The sequence below is a fragment of the Centrocercus urophasianus genome, unplaced genomic scaffold, assembly GCF_019232065.1.
Source record: "Centrocercus urophasianus isolate 14NV4802_14NV808 unplaced genomic scaffold, USGS_Curo_1.0 seq_23, whole genome shotgun sequence".
NCBI classification, from domain to species: Eukaryota; Metazoa; Chordata; class Aves; order Galliformes; family Phasianidae; genus Centrocercus; species Centrocercus urophasianus.
Window position 1 is genome coordinate 3,446,107 of NW_024884789.1, and position 18,697 is coordinate 3,464,803.

General features: G+C 44.2%; 1 protein-coding gene across 1 annotated transcript; it reads right to left on the bottom strand.

Moving 5' to 3' along the window:
* Positions 1–7,136: 7,136 nt before the first annotated feature.
* ARRDC4 (arrestin domain containing 4) lies at positions 7,137–16,197 on the bottom strand. Its single transcript, XM_042824453.1, has 8 exons — positions 15,729–16,197; positions 14,483–14,549; positions 14,056–14,203; positions 12,269–12,371; positions 11,409–11,665; positions 10,696–10,858; positions 9,995–10,149; positions 7,137–9,820 (listed from the first exon to the last, which is right to left on the bottom strand). Exons 1-8 carry the CDS (start codon positions 16,195–16,197, stop codon positions 9,764–9,766), a joined length of 1,419 nt encoding a protein of 472 aa, XP_042680387.1. The 3' UTR covers positions 7,137–9,763.
* Between the last annotated feature and the right edge of the window lie 2,500 nt (positions 16,198–18,697).

The following is an 18,697-nucleotide window of genomic DNA, read 5'->3' on the forward strand; positions in this document are numbered from 1 at the left end:
CAGGGAAGTACCTAATGAATTCTGGTTGTGTTACAATAGGCTGTGGCTGCTGTTGTCATGACTAACGCTGCATAAATTGACTGGGCTGCCTGTTGACACTAACGCGAGCTGCGCTGCGTACTTGCGGTCTGCTTCCACCGGCTCTCTGTGGTGAGGAAGTTCGGAGGGTGCTGAGCACTCTGTGTCACACCTCTGTGCTTTCAGAGCACGGTTCAGTCTCTACAGTATCTCTGCATGCGCTCAGAGCTGGAGCTGCCCAGCATTTTTTGTACAATGGCAGCAGTGTCTCCCTTTCTGCTTTAAAAACATGAAGAGGGAAGTAGCTTAGGCTGTCATCTCTTGATTTCAGATGCTTTCTATTGAGTGGTTCCTTTTGGCTATTACAGAATTGGTGTGAAAAACAAATTCACTCCAATGTGTCTTTGCTCATGACCAAACATTGTTCATTCTGCCTTTTCATTATCAGATGATATTTCTAATTATATTCCTTAAGAATTTGCTAGGAATGACCTCGCAGGTGAGTGGGTTGATAAAATGGGATGTCACGTGTATATTTGGGTAAGCAAGTGTGTCATCTTCCCAGCTGTCAGCTGGGAGTGACTCTGATTCCCTCAGTCAGTCATTGCATGGAGCAGGAACAGCATTACAAAGGAGCTCTGCCCCACCCTCGATGGGCTGAGCTACACAGCGACCATCTCTTCCCAGCACTGCTGGGTCATGGGCCTACCCCTCTGCCCCTACATCCCCACAGAGGGCTTTGGGTTGGTGTGTTTTTCTCCCTCCTCTGTGTGAAGTTCCAAGCCAAAGTCCACCTCTGAAGGCTGACTATGCACTGTGTTGCATCAGTGTCCACATAGCTCGTGAGTCAGCAGCTGTACGAGTTTCATACCTGTTAGGGATGTGCCAGAAACCACAAATGTTCCTGAGACAGGAACTGGGAGTTGCCACTCAGCCGAAGACAACAATGTCTGCAACAGATTTTATTGTAAATTAGTTTTATTTATTACATTGCCAAGAGATTGGATGAGAGGAGGAAAATCAGCATCCAGATTTCTAGAGTCCGGAAAGCTTGAAATCTTCTAACAAAAGTTAATGCATTACTGCACTGAAGTCTATTAAAAGGATTGGCTAAAGCCTTACTGGAAGAGAGGCTACAAAACCATTAAGGATTTTGGGAAAACCCCAGCCTGTGAAATCAGTTGCATCACTCCTGAGGTGCACGGGAGCAAAATGCAAACATTTCTGTGGGTGTCAGCTTGAAAATATTATTATTCAAACAAGTGTTGGCACAAGCAACAGTCACTGTGGTGTGCAAGCCACATGTCCTGATGGCAGGCCCCAGGCAGAAGGACTGCTGGGGGTCGAGGTAACCCAAGAAGGGGCATCTCCAGTCCCCCATGCTGTCTATGCCAGCTCTGGCTGCCAGCAAGCCAGGGCCACACGCCAGCAATGGCAAGATTGCTTCTCACTTAGCTGGGATACAGCCTTATTAATTTCATTCAACCGTTGGCTCAAGTGCCTTCAGCTGGCACGGATAGCTATGACAGGGAACACTTGTGTTGTGAGCACAGGAAGCCTTGTTCCTTGCCTTCCTCCTCCCCTGTTATCTGCGGGGATTCTGATATCGGTGCCATTTAGGTGCAAGGAGGAAGGGAAAGAGTGTACTATTGAGGGCTGGCAAGAGAATAGCTGCTCTTCATTTGGGATCTGTAGCTGCAGCTGAGATAGCAGTGATTGGCGTGCAGCTGTCTGGGAAAGGCGTTGTTATCCTGTGATGGAGAGAGAAGGGGAGTGACTGCTGTCTGCTGGGGCTGTGGTTTGTGCTGGGGCAAAGTGGCACCACTGTAAATGAATGGGGAGTGGGGCTGGGCTTGGGGGATGATCCAACCTGGTCATTCCTGAATCACTGTCCTGTGTTCAGTGAACACTTCAAGGCCAAGGCTGACGCTACTGAGCTTCTCAGGCTGTTCTCACTTCTGCCTTCTCCCTTCCAAAGCAAGGTTTCCTTGCAGTGTATGTCTCTGTGTTGCTGGCAGGGATGGGGATCTCCTTGAACTGTGAACTGTAACAGGCATGGGAATCCTCCCTAAATAGCCTTGAAGTCTTTTTCCCAGCGTACTTGGATTGTAAATGCCTGCCAGCTCCACAGAAGGGCTGCTTGGCTGTGATCAAACATAAGACTTAATGATGGGAGATGTAAATTATTGCTGTGGTTGCTGATCAAAGAGGACCTGCACAGAAGTGGGAGGCTGGCTTTGCAGGGAGCTGCTCTGCGTTGGGGCACAGCTTGTGATGTGCACCAAGGCATCTGGGGGGGATGTTTCAGCAAACTATTTGCAGGTGACTTAAGCAGGACTCAGCTCTGGCAATGCATGTGGTCACTTTGGAAAAGTTGCATTTGATAATTTTTTATAAATAACTGGAAATCGAAACTGTGTGGTAGAGTGAAGGATGGTGTTCATGTCGCTGCTGGGGCTGTCCTACCTGCCCCCATGGAGTGTAATGCAAAGATTACCTCCCCTTCCCTCTGTACCGGCACGCTGTTAGGTGACGTTTTTCATAGCAGTGTCTGGAAAAGTACATAACTGGCACCTGCCTGAGAGCTGTTTATAGCACAAATTCCTAGAAGAAAGTGTGATAACTTCAGAAAACAAGGAGATGCCAAATAGTCCAGTAGGGAGCAGCAGTTTAACTCTTCCAACACCAAATCCGTGTGAGAATCAGTACCATGTGGCTCTGTGAAGGAAGCAGCACCATGATTCAGCAGGGACTGCTTGCAACTACAGACTACAGCACGGTAGTGCTGTGTTACAGACAGCAGCCCTGGGAAAAGCTGATGCAAGCCTTTGTCCTGACAAATCCTGCAGAAACAAGGCCTGAGGCCACAGACTGCGTTCTCCAGTAGCGCTGTCACTGACAGTGTCTCAGAAGGCACCGCCACTACGTAAATAGGCATCTGTCCTTCGGCCTTCCCGAGTCCGCAAATGTTGCCTGGTTTTGTTACACATCTTAAATAAACGTTCTGCTGAAGAATGAAATACTTCTCCAGTAATGCCCTCTGACAAGGCACCCATGGAGCTGCTGGCTCCAATCCGGTAGCTGCAATTTTTTTGCATTGAATGTATTCCCCGCTTTCATTAATAAAAGACAGATCAGCTATTTCTCCAGCCTTGTCAGGATCTGCTGGAAGGCCTGCAGGGAAAGTCAGACTTTATTTTTCAGACTGTATTGCTACTGCAGCAGGGTGGGCTTCACCTTTCCTGGGTTATGGAAGTTCAGTATACAACTGAGCACTGAACCCAAATATGTGCAACACCCAAAACAACAAAAAATCCCCAAGCTAAGGCCCCAAAGCAGGCATTACCTAACACATGCATGGAACAGAAAGTCCTGTACGCTGTACATCCTCCTTCCTTGTACATCTCTGTAAACACCACTTAGGTTGTGTGTTTATACAGCGCGTACACTCCTCGCAGTTCTGCAATGCCTCCACTCGTCCCACCCTCTGGACGAGTTGTAACAGGCACCAACTGATTCCTTTTTTTGTTGCTCGCTTACTTTACACACCTGCAATTTCCTGCTTTATATGTCCAGAGACATTATGTAGCCTTTAATTTAATATTATTCATAGATTTTATTATTACTTCATAAAGCACCTTAATGAGCAGTATCTTTTTAATTATATATGGTAAAACCTAGAGAAACAAAGGAAAATTGACCCAATTTGTCATAGCTGGCTTGCAGACAACCCTCAAGGTGACTGAGTATCACTTTCCATCACTGCTGTATTTCACACGTTCCCAGCTCCTGTGTGTGCTATACAACAGTACAATCACATCGTGGCTAAATGACTGTACCAGCTAACATTTCTCCTGTATGTAGCAAAAGCTGCTGCAGCCATTGAGATCCATGCCCTTTTCAAGGTGTCCATCGGGTGCTGTCTGGCACATTGGTGAAGTGTGAGATGCAGCCCTGGTTTGTATAGTTGGAGCATGTTTGAATATCAGCTGCGCCGTGTCCTGGATGCAGCATCAATTAACAGAATGGCCCCGCTTCAGGCCCCAATGGACACGCGTCCACATGGCAACTGTGAGCCTTGTCGGCAGCAAGAGATTAAGGAATTAATTGGCAGGGTTAATCTTCGTGTCAGGGTTGGAAATGAATTGTTAATTTGTTTGGATGAACATAATGTCCTGTCCCGGTGATGGCAGGTGGGTTCACATGAGAAAAAAGCCAGTGAGGTTGCCCTTCCTGGGGACTTCTCTGTTTAACACCTCGAGCTGACAGACCTCCTGAATTCTTTGCCCCCGATGCGTGTTACTGCACAGGGCTGCAGGAGGGGGCTGAGCTGCCTGTGGGCACTGCACAGCTGGTGGGAGCAGGGCTGGCTGCAGCCTGGCACAGCCCTGTTGAGGTACAGCCTCACTCTCCCGTCTTGCTTCTGTGTGCTGAGCAGATGTGATGGCTGAATCACAGGTAAAGGATGATGGCAGCCTTCTCTCTGATCTCATGGTGAGGGAGAGACCAGTGGTACCAAAATGCTGCTGCTGGGATGAGGAGGACCAGCCCTGCACACAGCGTGCAAAACTTGGTCTCTGTGTGGTGGTATCAGTGTCTGTCAGAAACGTATCTCCTTATCTCCTCCTCCAGGACACTGCGGTTGGAGAATCTGTATCAGATCAGCAAATGCTTTTCTTTCCTACTCTCATTTAATACTTATGACCACAGACTGTTTTCCATTTTAGTATCTTTCTAATCTGTTTAGGCTAATGCATTGGTCACATTACATTAAGAGAGACGATAAAAGCACTTCAGGGCTTAAATTACTTAAATGAAAATTTAACATTTTGTCACTTGTGATCTCTTTTGTGCATCGATTAATCCAATTAGTTCAACAGTAAGACTTGCCTTGTCCTCGTGCTGTGGTCTGACTGTTATGACTGACATACCCAGATTCTGGATGTGACATCAATAGGACTGTCCTGCTTACAGCTCTGGGACCTTTCTGGTTTTGCAACAATTCTATTTAATGCTTATGGTCATCATATCGTCCTCTTGACAATTCTTCAGTTTCTACTATCTCTTATGTGTGTTCTTTCGTTTTTCCCAAACCAGGGTTGAAGAAAGCGTGTACTCGTGTTCCCCAGAAGCTGTCTCACTGCTCACAACACACTCACTGAGTCCTGGCTGGGAGATGCCTATGACAGGTCAGTTGGTTTGTAAGAACGTTCTGTTTATACATATGCATTTTTTCAGAAAGCCTCTGTGTGTAAATATGCATATCCCACAGCTGGGTACTGAGATACAGGTACCTTCTGTTATCTTTGGAAGTCAGTGTCAAGAATCTCTGTGCCCAGTACCTAGCTTTTTGGGAGAATTACACTGTTCCAAGGCTCTGGGAACCAGTAGCTTTTCACAACCAAAAATATTTGGCAGTGGGTTTAGCCTACGTATCTGCACTGCTCCTGCATGTTGTGTGTGACCACATCTGATACCAGGCGTTGAGAGCTACTGGCTGTTCTTGGTGTTCAGGTCAAATCCCCTCTTAGGGCACTGTTTGCTGCTTCAGCTGTGTCTTCTTTCTGACAATGACAGCATCTTCTTTTTATCCCTCCCCTACTTCCCCACTTTCCCGTTTCCATCCCACAGCCCCCACAATGGATGACTGTTTATTGCTTTTAACTCTATTGGTTTTTACTCTGTACTCCTTCTATCAACTAAGACTAAAATGTCCTTATGCTGCTCTGTCTGTGTGAGCACAGACTGCCAGCTGAATCTTGTGCTACAAGTGAAGTGCCAGTGAGCAGTTTTGCTAGAGGGGAGAGTAGGGGAAAGTTATCCTTTAGAGGTCTGGTACATTGAAGATGGTAGAAGCAAATGGGTGATGCTTGTTATTAGGCTGTCGTAGTGATAGCTGCTGAGTGGTAAATACCTACCAATCTACCTCAACTCACATTTACTTACATATCCAACTCTTAATCTGACTACACTTATTACCTGAAAGCACAACTAATAAGAAAACAACTGCCATCAAGCAACACAGCAAGTATTGTGTGTTAGTATAAAACCATTTTGATCTGCATGCCTCAGTTTATTTGGGGAAATCTACTTGTAGGTGCCCATCAAGCACCAGCACCTGCTCCTACTTTCACCTTGCATTTCACGTTCTCACCCTCCAGGCAGCCAGATGGCTGAATGTAAGCCCAAACTAAGAGGGATTTCCTCCTTTCTTTTGAAGGGATGGGTGCTCAGAGATTTATCAGTAATACAGTTGTACTTAAGCAGATCGAATCTGCCTGTGTTATAACAAGCAGCTACTCTAGTCCAGTTCCACTTGAGTTACCATTTTGCATTCCATGTAAAACCACTTTTCATTTCTTGACTTAATATTGAAATAACTTGCCTTAAAATGCCAATAACGAAATGGTAATGTAGTACGATTGTGCAATATCATTGCATGTTAATTATGTTTAATAATGATGATCACAATGTAATTTGGAGCATGGACTGGCACCCTGTCTATGCTACATCCATACAAAATTTGAGTATTGGAAGCAAATGACCAGGCCCATGAGAGGCTTAATTAGTTCTTTAGAGAATCTACTTTACATGCCAGCCTGCATATTGATGTTAAGATATTATATAATCAGCTTTAGAAAAATGCAGCAGTTTGAAAGCTTCTTTTTATGTTCCTGTGCTCAACCACTACCCCAAAGAGAGCACTGGGAAGCAGCAGAATCTGACTGGAAAGCAGGCATTACTGCTGTGGCTGTTTTGGCAATTGATCATCTTCAAATCAGCTTTGTGAACCGTGTTCTCCACACCCTTCAGTGAGATCTGCAGTGCAGATTTAATAAAAGGAGTTAGGTGTTCAAATGGGGCAGTGAAATAACAGAACATACTATTTTAAGAGTTTGGAACGTGGCCCAGTTCAGGAGTTGATTAAGTGGTCTCTCTTACTCTGTATGGGAATTGTGTTCCAGTTCAAACATCAGAGCTGCAAACACAAACCTGCAGTACCTTCTCTACCCTTGTATGGAAGAGGACATCGTTTATTACCTGTTTGAACACATATTTTTAAGACAACTCAAAGACAACAGTTTTTCCATCTTGCAGACAGTGAAACCAACAGGAACAGCGCTATGTGCCTTTTATACTTTTATTAACAAAAAAAGAACCCATAGGGCTCATATTAGTACAAAATACAATCATGTTCCTGGATGTTAAAGTTTAACAGCTTTTTTTTTTTTAATTTGTCTCTCTTCAACTGTTTCACAGTTATCAAAGCAACCCCCCTGCTTATTGAACTTATTGTGCAAACATTATTTAAGGACCAATTTCTGCACTAAGCCAAGTGTCTGAGAGCAGAACTTGATCTTGTTTTCAACCCTCCTTTGAAGGACCATGTGTGCTTCCTAAGAAACACATTTTAGTAGTTTTTTTGCAGCAAACAATCTAAGGCCACAGTTTATCTGCAAATAACGAAGAACAACTCACAGAGGAAAAAACAACAACAACAAAGCACATCTTTACCTTTCATCTTTTGTTTGCCTGACCATGTTTATACCAATCAAACAGCCGGATAACACACATCACCTATCAGGAATTAAAGTAAAAACAAAACAAAACGCCACATTCTTCTTAAAGGTAGTATTTTGAATTGTTAACATGCAAATTAGTATACAGCCACAGTATTTTTCAAGTAACCATAATGGTATCTGTTTAAGGAAATTATGCTTGTTCCCTTTCCAGGTGATATGTAAAAGAAAATCCTGCACTGAGTGTATGGGCACGCCAACACTGAAATAAAAGGCATGAGAGCTACATGTTGAGACTTAAGACAAGAAGTACTCATTTTGAGAGTGTCCTTTCTAAAACATGCACTCATTGGTTAAAGCTGCATTTGCCATAGATGACAATACTTCAGTTTGCAAATGAAAAATGTAACTGCAGTTTAGAAATGTGAATCTTCATCAGTATGTCTTTTACAGTGATGTAAGAGTGACTCGAGGTGAAGTGCTAGAAATCAGACAATGTAAGGAAGTCATACTAAAAGAAGACTAAAAATATATATCCGTATATGGTTGTAGAAAAATCCCTGCTTCTTGAATGAAGATTGATTTCATAAAAAGCATTCAAACTTCTTTAAACTGCAGTTACTGATGAAATGAAAGAAACTCAATTGCTATCCTTGTGATGATCATAGAGTACAATGTTTTAACCACATGAAGCACCAGGTTTTATCCCAAAACCCTTCTGTAAGACATATGGAGTAGATCTAGCAGTTCAAGATTCCCTATAGTTTAAAGACTTGACTGTAAACATGCATACTGAGAATGCTGTGTTTCTGCTCCGTTAAGTCATCTGTTCATGCTGGATTACTTATTCCAATCGATGCTTGGCAGGAAGCAAACATTCTACTTTAAATGAAGGCAGCAAAGGGCCAAGTAATAAGATGTGCCTTCATTCTTAGCAGCAAAAACTTACTGTTCTACATGACCTGAGGAAGAAAACATTAAGATATTGCACAAAAAACAAAATTAGACAGCAAAAACAAACAAGGAAACATTAACAAAAAATAGGATGGATAGCAAATGACTAGTGCAGCCCCTGACAATAGATCTCTAGACAAAAATGCAGGAGTAATGAGAAGCATTGTGCCATTACCAAAGGATTTTGTTCCTCTGGTGTCTGCTTCCACTTCAATTATATGCTATATCTTTTCGGGGTATATTTAAGCTTCTCTCTATGCTTTCCATCTCATTCACTAATCACAGAAATTGTTCAGGGTCCCTTTCAGGACCCTGAAGTATCTTGGAGCTTAAACAAGACTCTTTTTTTGGTCTCAGATCTGACCGTAAGTACATTTGCAGAACAGAGGTAGGCTTATAAAGGCTTCTGAATAAATAAGTATTGTCCATACTGTGAAGTACACCCGCTGCTGGCAAAAGGATCTTCCCTTGCCATGCTTCCCCTTATTATGCTACCCATAGGCTTAAGATGCAGAAAAAGAACAATACAGTAGAAAAGGCTAGAATAATTCCCTTAAGAAATCCCTTGAAAGAAAGCATAGTGCATAAGCTCATATCCAAGTTCAGTTTTCTTTTACATACTCAAATCTTTCACTCAATAAATGGTTGTCTTCATAATATTGCATAATAGCCGTTTTGTCATCCATGACATCTTTAGAATCAGTATAAGTTATTAAAACAGTACCACTTGGCAGGCTCTCATGAAATGAAAAGTTAAGCTGGAGTGAAGATTTCGCTCCACACTGTAGTAGTGTTCCATTCTTGGATGCACACAGAAGCCCCTTGAACACTGGGACATCTTATGAAACAATTTTCTTACCCCACATTCTGTTCTGCTACCCGTGCTCTACTAAGCAAGTTCCCAACATCATCCTTACTTAAATTCTTCCAGAGTGTTCCATACAAAGTATACATTGATTTCTCTTCAGAAGATCCTCATACCTCCACTGTGTACTTTATGCAATGCATCCACTTTTTTAAAAAAGCATTCAGTATTTCCCAGCTCTTCCCATGTACCCCAAGCAGAGCTGCTCCCACAGAATCTTCTGCGCAGGCTAATCCAGCAGATTCTCTTCTGCCATCAGACATTCTCATACCTCCCTCTCCATTTCTTTTGCCTTTTTTGTACGCAAACTGAAGTTGTGAAAAAGAAAACCGTCTCCTTTTTAGCTGCACTGTCAGCTGAAGCAGATAAGACATTCAACGCAGTGATCCTCATTACAAAGCCTTCTTCAAAGCATTAATGAAACAGGCTGAAATTCTTCTACATCAGTTGGATGTGGATCAACCTAGAGGGAGAAGGAAGTCAGTAATTACTGCCTATAGTTCTTGCATCCCAATACTTTCCCTCTCCCATGTGACAATAAATACACATAAAGATTCAGCTGAGACTTTTCAAAAAAAGCTGGTTTTTTTTTTGAAGCTTGTTTGAAACCTGTTTTTTAATTATCATTATTTTTTACCTCTGAATAAAGAGGTGGAGGCTGAAACCGGAACTCTTGTATGTAAGCAAACACAGGACAACACAATTGTTCCTCACAGTCGATTGGTGGTGGATAAGCAGTAACATGTCTGGAGAACTCTTCCTCAGACACTACATCAGCGTAATTTGGTGGTGCTGAAACACATGAGATAACACTGTGAAATTCTGAAGTATTCTCTGGCAAGACAATATATGCATTACAATATCCTAGGACCATGAAAACTGTATATATCAAATATCTTATGCTGTCAGATTTTATGGAGTGCACTATATTCATAAATACTGCATCTGAAACCATGGCATTAGTATGCTTAAGTGATTCAGGAGTCAGGCTACAGATGCTTTTAGAGCTACTCCAGCAATATATTGGTATTTTATGAAGGAACTTTTAGGTGCCTTAGTTCTAATTCCACTGCAAAAGTAGAACTCCTGCTATCAGAGGTTAGTTATTAAAAGATTTAGTTGAAGTCAGCTAGAGGTGAAGAGCCTCTTAAAGAGAGTTGGAGCTAGGGTATGCCCATCACTCCTTCTGGATTTTTAGTTAGATACACATGCCTTACTTCTCATGAGTCATACTTCAGTGGTCTACATCCTTTATTGATCTAGTTCTTGAACTGCCACTACTCCCTTCTTGCTGTAAACAGTATTATGTGGTATTGTAAAAAGTTCAATATATATTACCTTCAGGGTGTTCTGGCAGGGTTAAGGCTAGCCAACTCATATCCATACTAAACTGGCTGGTAATGCTGGAGTTTCTGCTTGAAAAGCCAATACATGGAATAGTGCCAATCACTAGAGGCATTTCGATCATCAATTTCTTAGCACCGGGAATATGGATATACACCTATGTGACAACCCCCAAATAAGAGAAAAAGACACGATTAGATTCCATTGAACTACTGCTCCCAGAAGCTGCCATACTGCCTCTGTTGCAGATCATTCAAAAATTAGTTTCCTTCATCCCAAATATTTAACTAATGTGCTGGCAGCGTCCATTATTTTTCAGTCATTTCCTTCCTTCTCTACCTTGTCTCCAGATGACATTTAAAAAAAATCCAAAACAGGTTGACTTCCAGTCCTGCCTTCCCACTTCTGAGGAGAACAACTAGAAGAACCCACTTAGTGAGAAATGCTGTCCCCTGATAACCTCTGCAGGTCTTGAACTAAACTGCTGCTTCCCGCAGAAACATTTTCCTTATTACTCTTATCTTTCAGTTTCAGAATCTCCTCGTTGTTTTCAGTCTGTCACCTGCATATGACATTTATTGGCATTTACTTTTGCTCCCCAATTCAAAATTTAAGAACTCAGTAATGAAAATTCTTCTGTCCCCAACCTAATGTAGTTTTCAGCAGTGTTATACAATATTGCATTTGTAAAGAAAATCCATACTTACAGCTAATGAATATTCTACACGAATAATACAGCAGTCAAGTATAGAGGGGGATACAGGTGGGATTTTCAGAGTTTTCCCATTCCAGGTATCTGTACTCCCAGAGGCAATATGGTTTCCTCGCACATTGGCAACCATCTGACGGAAAGTTTTTGTCTTCCCACTGGCCAGGTACGTTTGTGTTTGGAAAATGGCAGCTTTTGGAACAATCAGGCGAGAAGAACAATTCTCGATTTCTGCATAGATTGGTATGGCTTCCCCTTAAAGCCAGAAAGAGTTCAGTGAATAACTTGTGTTCACCAGCTTTCTTTTAGAAACATCAAAGCTGTTTTGCAGCATGCACATCACCCATGTACATCCCCCACCTTAAAACTGACAACAACACTTGCCAGTTTCCTCAAGCTAGTTTCTTTACAGAGTTGGCATCCAAGCAGAATTAAAGCCACTTACTACATTTTATGCATAAACAGAGATTCATTTTAAAACATTAAGCAAAATATGAACAAGTGCTAAAAGCTTTATTTGCAAACTGCTCACCAGTCTTCCTTCTATGCAGTACTAATTGCATTCCAGAACATTCCACTTCCTCAGTGTATCCAATATTATCAAGATGTGGAAGAAGCTGCTAACGCTCTTTCTTACAGAAGAGTAAAAACCCAAATGGGACATGGAAAAACTCTACAGCCTCAGCCATGTATTTTATCCCCACTAAAAGCATCTTGTTCTTTATAACCAGATGTTCATGGCTTTTCCATTAAGTTTACTGTCAGGGCTTCCTTTCCATTGTTGCCTTTACAGGGATGAAAAAATCATCTTAGATGTTTAATACTCATGTCCTGAAGAGTGAAGACAATTCCTCTTACCATTACAGTATCCCTTTCTCTCAATTTTGGCACTCAGAGACACTGGCCCAGAGGTGAAAAACCAACAGCCAACCATCTTCTCCTGACTTCTCAGAACAGGTGTCTATAAAACAAAGGGTTTTTTTCCATTTTATTGCATGAAGTTATCAATCACTTGAAGTTCAGTGTAACGCCTAAGAATCATTTAAATTAATTCTAAAATCCCCTTGGATTTGAATCTTTGTACTGCTCAATGGAACTGGTGTTTTGCCCACCACGTGAAATGGCAGCAAGTCTTGGCTATCTGAAGATAGGTCTGTTTTAAAGCACAAGTCTGCATTTAGAAGGTATCAAATGCAGAAGACAGAGACTGAGCGTACTTGAATTAATGTTTCCAAAAAGACTGATTCAGTGCATTTTTATAGGTATTCCTTTTTAAAAGTCTAAGGAAGAATTGCTGTATTTGTGCCATTACGTAACCCTAGTGCAGAAAAATGCAGAATTAATTCCATCTGCAAGCAATAGTTAAACAGGTAAACTATTTTTGTCTTTGTGTATCTACTAAGAAAGGACAAATGTACACACGCTGAGCTAAGGCGATACATCTTTGTAACTTGTAATCCACACAAACCCCTAACATTTAGCATTGTGACAGAAAAACACAACATCCAGTTTTTCCAACTGTTCCAAAAACTTTCCAGTTCTTTTGGTGGATTCTTTGTAATCTACTATGAGCAATGGCTGCTGTACGAGTCACTGCCCCCTCCTGTGCAACAGCCTGCTGTCAGCTCCATACTGTCCTTGCAGTAACCAGACAGGCCATCTTCACACTCCTGACATACACTGATGTAAAAGGACTAGATTCTGCTTACAGATGTCACTGCCAAAGCAATTCTGTAAGTTCTAGCTCTGGAGAGATTAAAATGTAAGCACATAAAAAGAAGGAGAAAAATGTGCTGAAAACATCTCTTAGCTACGTTCATCATGATGAAATGTTAAAATTATCCTAGCGTTTTAAATAAAATAGAAATTACTCATTCACATTTAAATGAATAACCATTTAGATCCCGTTGCTATCATGAAAATGCAAGGTATAATTTTACATTATTTTCATAATATGGGCTGAGATAAAAGAATCCAGCTCGTTAGCATCTATCTTGCCTATTTTCTCATTACTTAATGCCTGATCTTTCTTATTACTCTACGGTATTTCTGGTGACTATTAGAAGCTCTGCTTTAATGTGGCCAAATCTGTCACAAGGAAATAACTGAAAAGATCTCAGAAGCAGCTGCATGCACACACTTAATGTTAGAAAACGACATGCAAAATGGAAGGAGACGTAACATAATGGCCAGACCATAAATGACAGGCTGGGCATGATTAATACTCTTCTATAATTACTGCTCCTCAACCTACTATTATTGAAGAGTTTGGGACACTGCAGCCGTGTGAATGTAGTTGCTCTGGTAAGAGTAACTACTTTAAGCTTGCGCATTATTATTATTAAGCATTTGTAGCCTGCATAACTTTTTGGCAAGAGCACCTCTGCCAGCAGGGTTGTAATCAATGGTATAAGCAAAAGAAAACCAACACAAAAAGCCAACAACCCTCTCTGTTTGCTATTCACACAACCTAAGATCATCTATTTATAGAGAAAAGCTTAGGGAGCTTACATGCTTTCAGAAGTCGGGAAATGGCTCTCTAGAATAACGTGGAAATGTTTATAGCTGGATGGAACATAATTTTTTTATTTTTAATTTCTGCAGTTGGCCTTAAGGGAGGAAGGGGCAGTGGAGGACCCTCTTACCAATAAAGCTGGTGAGTTGACATCGATATGGCTAATGACCTGGAGCTCTGTCTGTACGCTTTGATCAGGTGCTGCAGGTCTTTCCAGAATTGCTTTCACATAGTACTGAATACTGCCATACTTCCCAGTGAAAGAGGTCACCAGAGGTCTGAAACAGACAAAAGGATTACTGTAGGTTTGTAATTCAGTTCCAAACACGAACACTTCCTGTATACATAAACATTTACCAATTTACATCTTGTATTTTTAGGGCCTTAGGGAATCTGTAACAAAAGGCATGTCCACAACCCGGTGGTTGATTAAGACAAACATATGAAGCTGAGCTATCAGTTTGATATTAAAAAAGACATGAGTCAAATTACATTGAGTTAATTTTCCACAATAAGCAGTGTCCAGCTCAATCCCTTCAGGTTGTTATTTAACTTACTCTTGTGGGAGTTGAAAGCTGAAGGGAAATTCATGTCTTCCATCTAACAGAACTAAGCCTTCCTCACCTGCAGGATAAAAATGAATAGTGTATTTTAGTTACTCTGTAAATAGAAGTACAAAGCAGAGGCTCATACAAATTATAAACACCCAGATGCAGGGGACTGGTAGAAGTTTTTATTGATCCCAATGGGTTTTGGATTGGAGCCCACACTTCATTTATTCTGTAGTGCGACTTCAATGAAAAAAAAAAATAAAAAAATCAAGGAAACATGAAGTCCTTGAGTTTCAGTTCAGGATGTTGGCCAACCAATCCAAAATGGTTTCTGGAAAGCATATAGAAAGTTTCTTCTCCTTTTCAACAGGACAGTGATTATGGAAGTGATTATCCCTCTATAAGCGGCGCCAGTGAGACCACCTCAAGTACAGCGCTGAGTTTTGGGCCCCTCACTTCAGGAAGAATACTGGACTGCATCCAGAGAAGAGCATCAAAGCTGGGTGACGGGATTAGAACACAAGACATGTGAGGAATGGCTGAAGAAGCAGAGGATGTTCAGTCTTCAGGAGGCTGAGAGGAAACGCAACGTGCCCTATAACAGCCTGGAAGGAGGGCACAGCAAGGTGGGTGTCGGTCTCTCAGGTGATAAAGAGATAGGATACAAGGAATCAGATTAAGTTGCGCCTAGGAAGGTTTGGGTTGGCTGTCAGGAAGAATTCCTTCATGGAAAGGCAGTCAGGCACTGAACAGGGCAGCTGGAGTGGCCATCCCTGGAGGTATTTGTGAGCTGTGGATGCGGCACCAAAGGCCAGTGGTGGCCTCCAAGGGTTGGTGTCAACCAGACGTGTTGACCTTAAGGGTCTTTTCCACACACAGTGACTCCACAATTCTGCGCCTGCAGTTAATCCATTTTTTTCAATTAAGCTACCTTCTGCACTGAAAAGCTGCAATTTAAGGCCAGGATAATGAAACGTATTTTTATTAATCGATGTAATATTAATATAACCATCGAGGGCCTGCCGTCACAGCGCTCCCAACGGCCCGACACTTCCCCGCAGAGAAGCGCTTACACAACGCCGTGTGCTGCAAGTGCTCGGCGCTGCCGCGGGTGGCACAACGCGGCTCCGTCAGCCTCCGCACGCCGCTGCCTCGCAGAGCATCGGGGCGCCGCTGTGAGAGGAACAGGCGAGGAAACCTGCCGGCCCTCGGGGCTGCGGTCCCGCAGCGTCGCCCCCGCCGCCCCGCTCACCTTCGGCCGCGCTCTGCAGCAGGCTCTGCCGGACATCCAGGTAGCGCACCTCAGCCTCCCGCCGCGGCCCCGCCGCCGCCTCGGCCCCGCAGGCCCCCGCCGCGCCGACGGATCCCGCCGCCTCGCTCCAGGCGACTCGGGCCCGGCCCGCCGCCTCCAGGCGCAGCCCGCGGAGCGGCAGCGGTCCCGCCAACTCCAGCAGCACCCGGCCTGACACCGTGTCCCCGCTGCAGTAGCCGCCGCGCCGGGTTTCGTCCTGCAGCACCAGGGCCAGCGTCTTCACCTTCCCGCCGGCCCCGGGGCCCGGGCCCGGGCCGGCCGCCGCCATCGCTCCCCGGCTCCCGGGGAAGCCCGCGGCCGCCGTCGACGGTAGCTTTAAAATCCGCCCGTCTCCGCCGGCGCCCGCAGCGGATAGTCCCGCCCCCCGGCCGCGCCTCATTGGCCGCCGCCCGGCCGCTCGCCGCGCCATTCGTTGCGGGTGACGCTCGTTTCCCGGCGGGCGCACGGCCGGAGTGCGTCACGCTGCGTGATCGCTGCGGCGGAGCCAATGGGTTGCAGGCGGCCGCGCGTGGACAGCGCACTGATAGGTGAGAAAACTACAGCTGCCCGGACGGGGGACCAATGGTGGGATACGGCCACCACGTGTACAGCTCGTGGATAAACAGGCAGGGATGGGGCGGAGCGAGAGGGACGGGGCGGGGCAAAACCGAGAGGGGGGCGGGGCGCGGGGCGCGGAGCACGGGGGCATGAGGGGCACGTGGCGGGCCCTCCTGCTAGCCTCCGCCCGCCGCACTGTCCTGGTTCTGGCCGTGGGGCAGCCGAGCGGCTGTGGGGAGGCCGGGGCCACCCGGTGAGCCTCAGTTCCTGCCTGCGGGCTGAGGTGGGAGCACAGAGTTGTGGGCTCGGCCTCTCTCCGTGGGTAATGGCACTCACCGAGAATGGAAGCAGGGCGAGATGGTGCAGTGCAACGTGTTCCCTGTTTGACCTAAAAGCTTGGGAAAACCCACAGCTCTTCAGTGGTGAATGCATGTATGCCAGGAAGGGAGCAGGCCAGCCAGGCCCCAGCCCCAGCCACAGCCCAGCACCTCACAAAGCCAAGTGCACTCCTGGGCCAGTTGGTTTACTGAGTGTAACGTTTCTGCGTGAGGTTTCCTGTTTCGTGGTTGCCCAATGCTTCTTCTTGAAGGAATGAGTTGCCCACGTCTACGCTGGTGACAAAGAACTGGAGCTTCCGAGTCAGCTCTGTGCTTGGGGCTTCCATTATCTTCTGCTTCCTGCGTCATTACATCCTGGTGAGCCCAGGAAGGCACCAGCTCGGCGCTTCCCCACTGACTCAGGTAATTACTGGAATTATCAAAAAATGTTCTCTGTAGTCAGAGCCTCGGCTTTTAAATAACTGACATGGCAGCATCAGCGTTCCTCGCCATCCGTGACATACCTCTGTGACATCCTGTCCTATGAAACGTAGGCTTTTGTTTAGGTGCTTCTGTGGTGGTGTTGTTGCTGAAGGCCATGTAGGCCTTTGGAGCACCTTTCATTGCTACAAGTTGGCATTAATCAGTAACCACATGGGGAAAAGGAACCAGCTTGTAGATGGAGTGAATTCACTGACTGTGTCTGGAAGCATGGCCACAAGTTCCCCAGCTCACAGTGAAGGTGTAACTAAAGGAACTAACACCGCAACGACTGCACTGAAACACATTTTAGATATTCGTGTACTTTTATGCTTTCTGAATTAGTTTTTAGAAAAACTACAAACGTTGCATCACGTTTGGGATGTGTGTGGTTTATAAAATCTTTGTTATTTTTAGTTTGTTTAAACTAATGCTGCTTGAGCATCCAGCACCTAAACCTCTTCCTAATATCAAGGTCTTCACGTTAGCAAGCATCAGGTTGGCTTTGTAGCAAGCTAACAGAATGTGTTCAGGTAGGTCTGTATGCTGATTATTTATTTGTTGAATTTCCTTGCATACAACACAAATGATTTCCTGCAACTGATTTTGAAAGTACAATGAATGCAAGGAAAAACACCAAAACCTTACATTCCTGTTCTTTCTCCATATGTGAATTAGATCCTCCATGAAAATAATCACTGTCTTATGGATATTGTATGGCTGTTAAAATTTTGCTTCTCTTTATTTTTTTGTAAGTGCCAGTAGGCTAGACAAGGAAAGAAATACACATAGACATGCATATGAAACAGTGCACTATACAGAATTCGAGTTTAAAAACTTAAATGATTTGAACAACTAGGTCATTGAGGACACCATCCCTGGAGGTGTTCAAGGCCAGATTGGATGTGGTTCTGAGCAGCCTGGTCTAGTATTAAATGGGGAGGTTGGTGGCCCTGCATGTGGCAGGGGGGTTGGAGCTTAATGATCCTTGAAGTCCCTTCCAACCCTGGCCATTCTGTGACTCTGACACAGTACATAAGAATGCTCACTCACAGTCAGATGTTGTCTGTTCCAGATGTTTGTTTCTCCTTCAATATACATTTTTTTCATAACAGTTCAAAGACCATAACTTTCTTGTTGAAATTATCATGGCATGACTACTTTTCATAGAATCAGAATCATGGAATGGCCTGGGCTGAAAAGGACCACAGTGATCATCTAGTTTCAACCCCCTGCTATGTGCAGGGTCACCAACTGCCAGACAAGGCTGCCCAGAACCACATGCAGCCTGGCTTTGAATCTGTCCCTGAGAATTTTTTCTTGTGTGTGAGGTGTTTCAGCTGACCAACAGAGTGAAGTTACAGCACAGATAATGGGAAGTGCTATCGCTGTTTCAGTGTCTGATAAGCCAGAAGGAAGGAACAGAAGATGAACGCTCAGACAATGTGGGTGTATGTGTGTGACAGGATGCATGTGTGTGTGTGTACGTGTGTGAAAGAGCAAGAGATATACCAAAGTGCTTGATTATACTTTGTCACTTATTTGGCTTCTTTATTCAGGGCCATGTAAGAAATA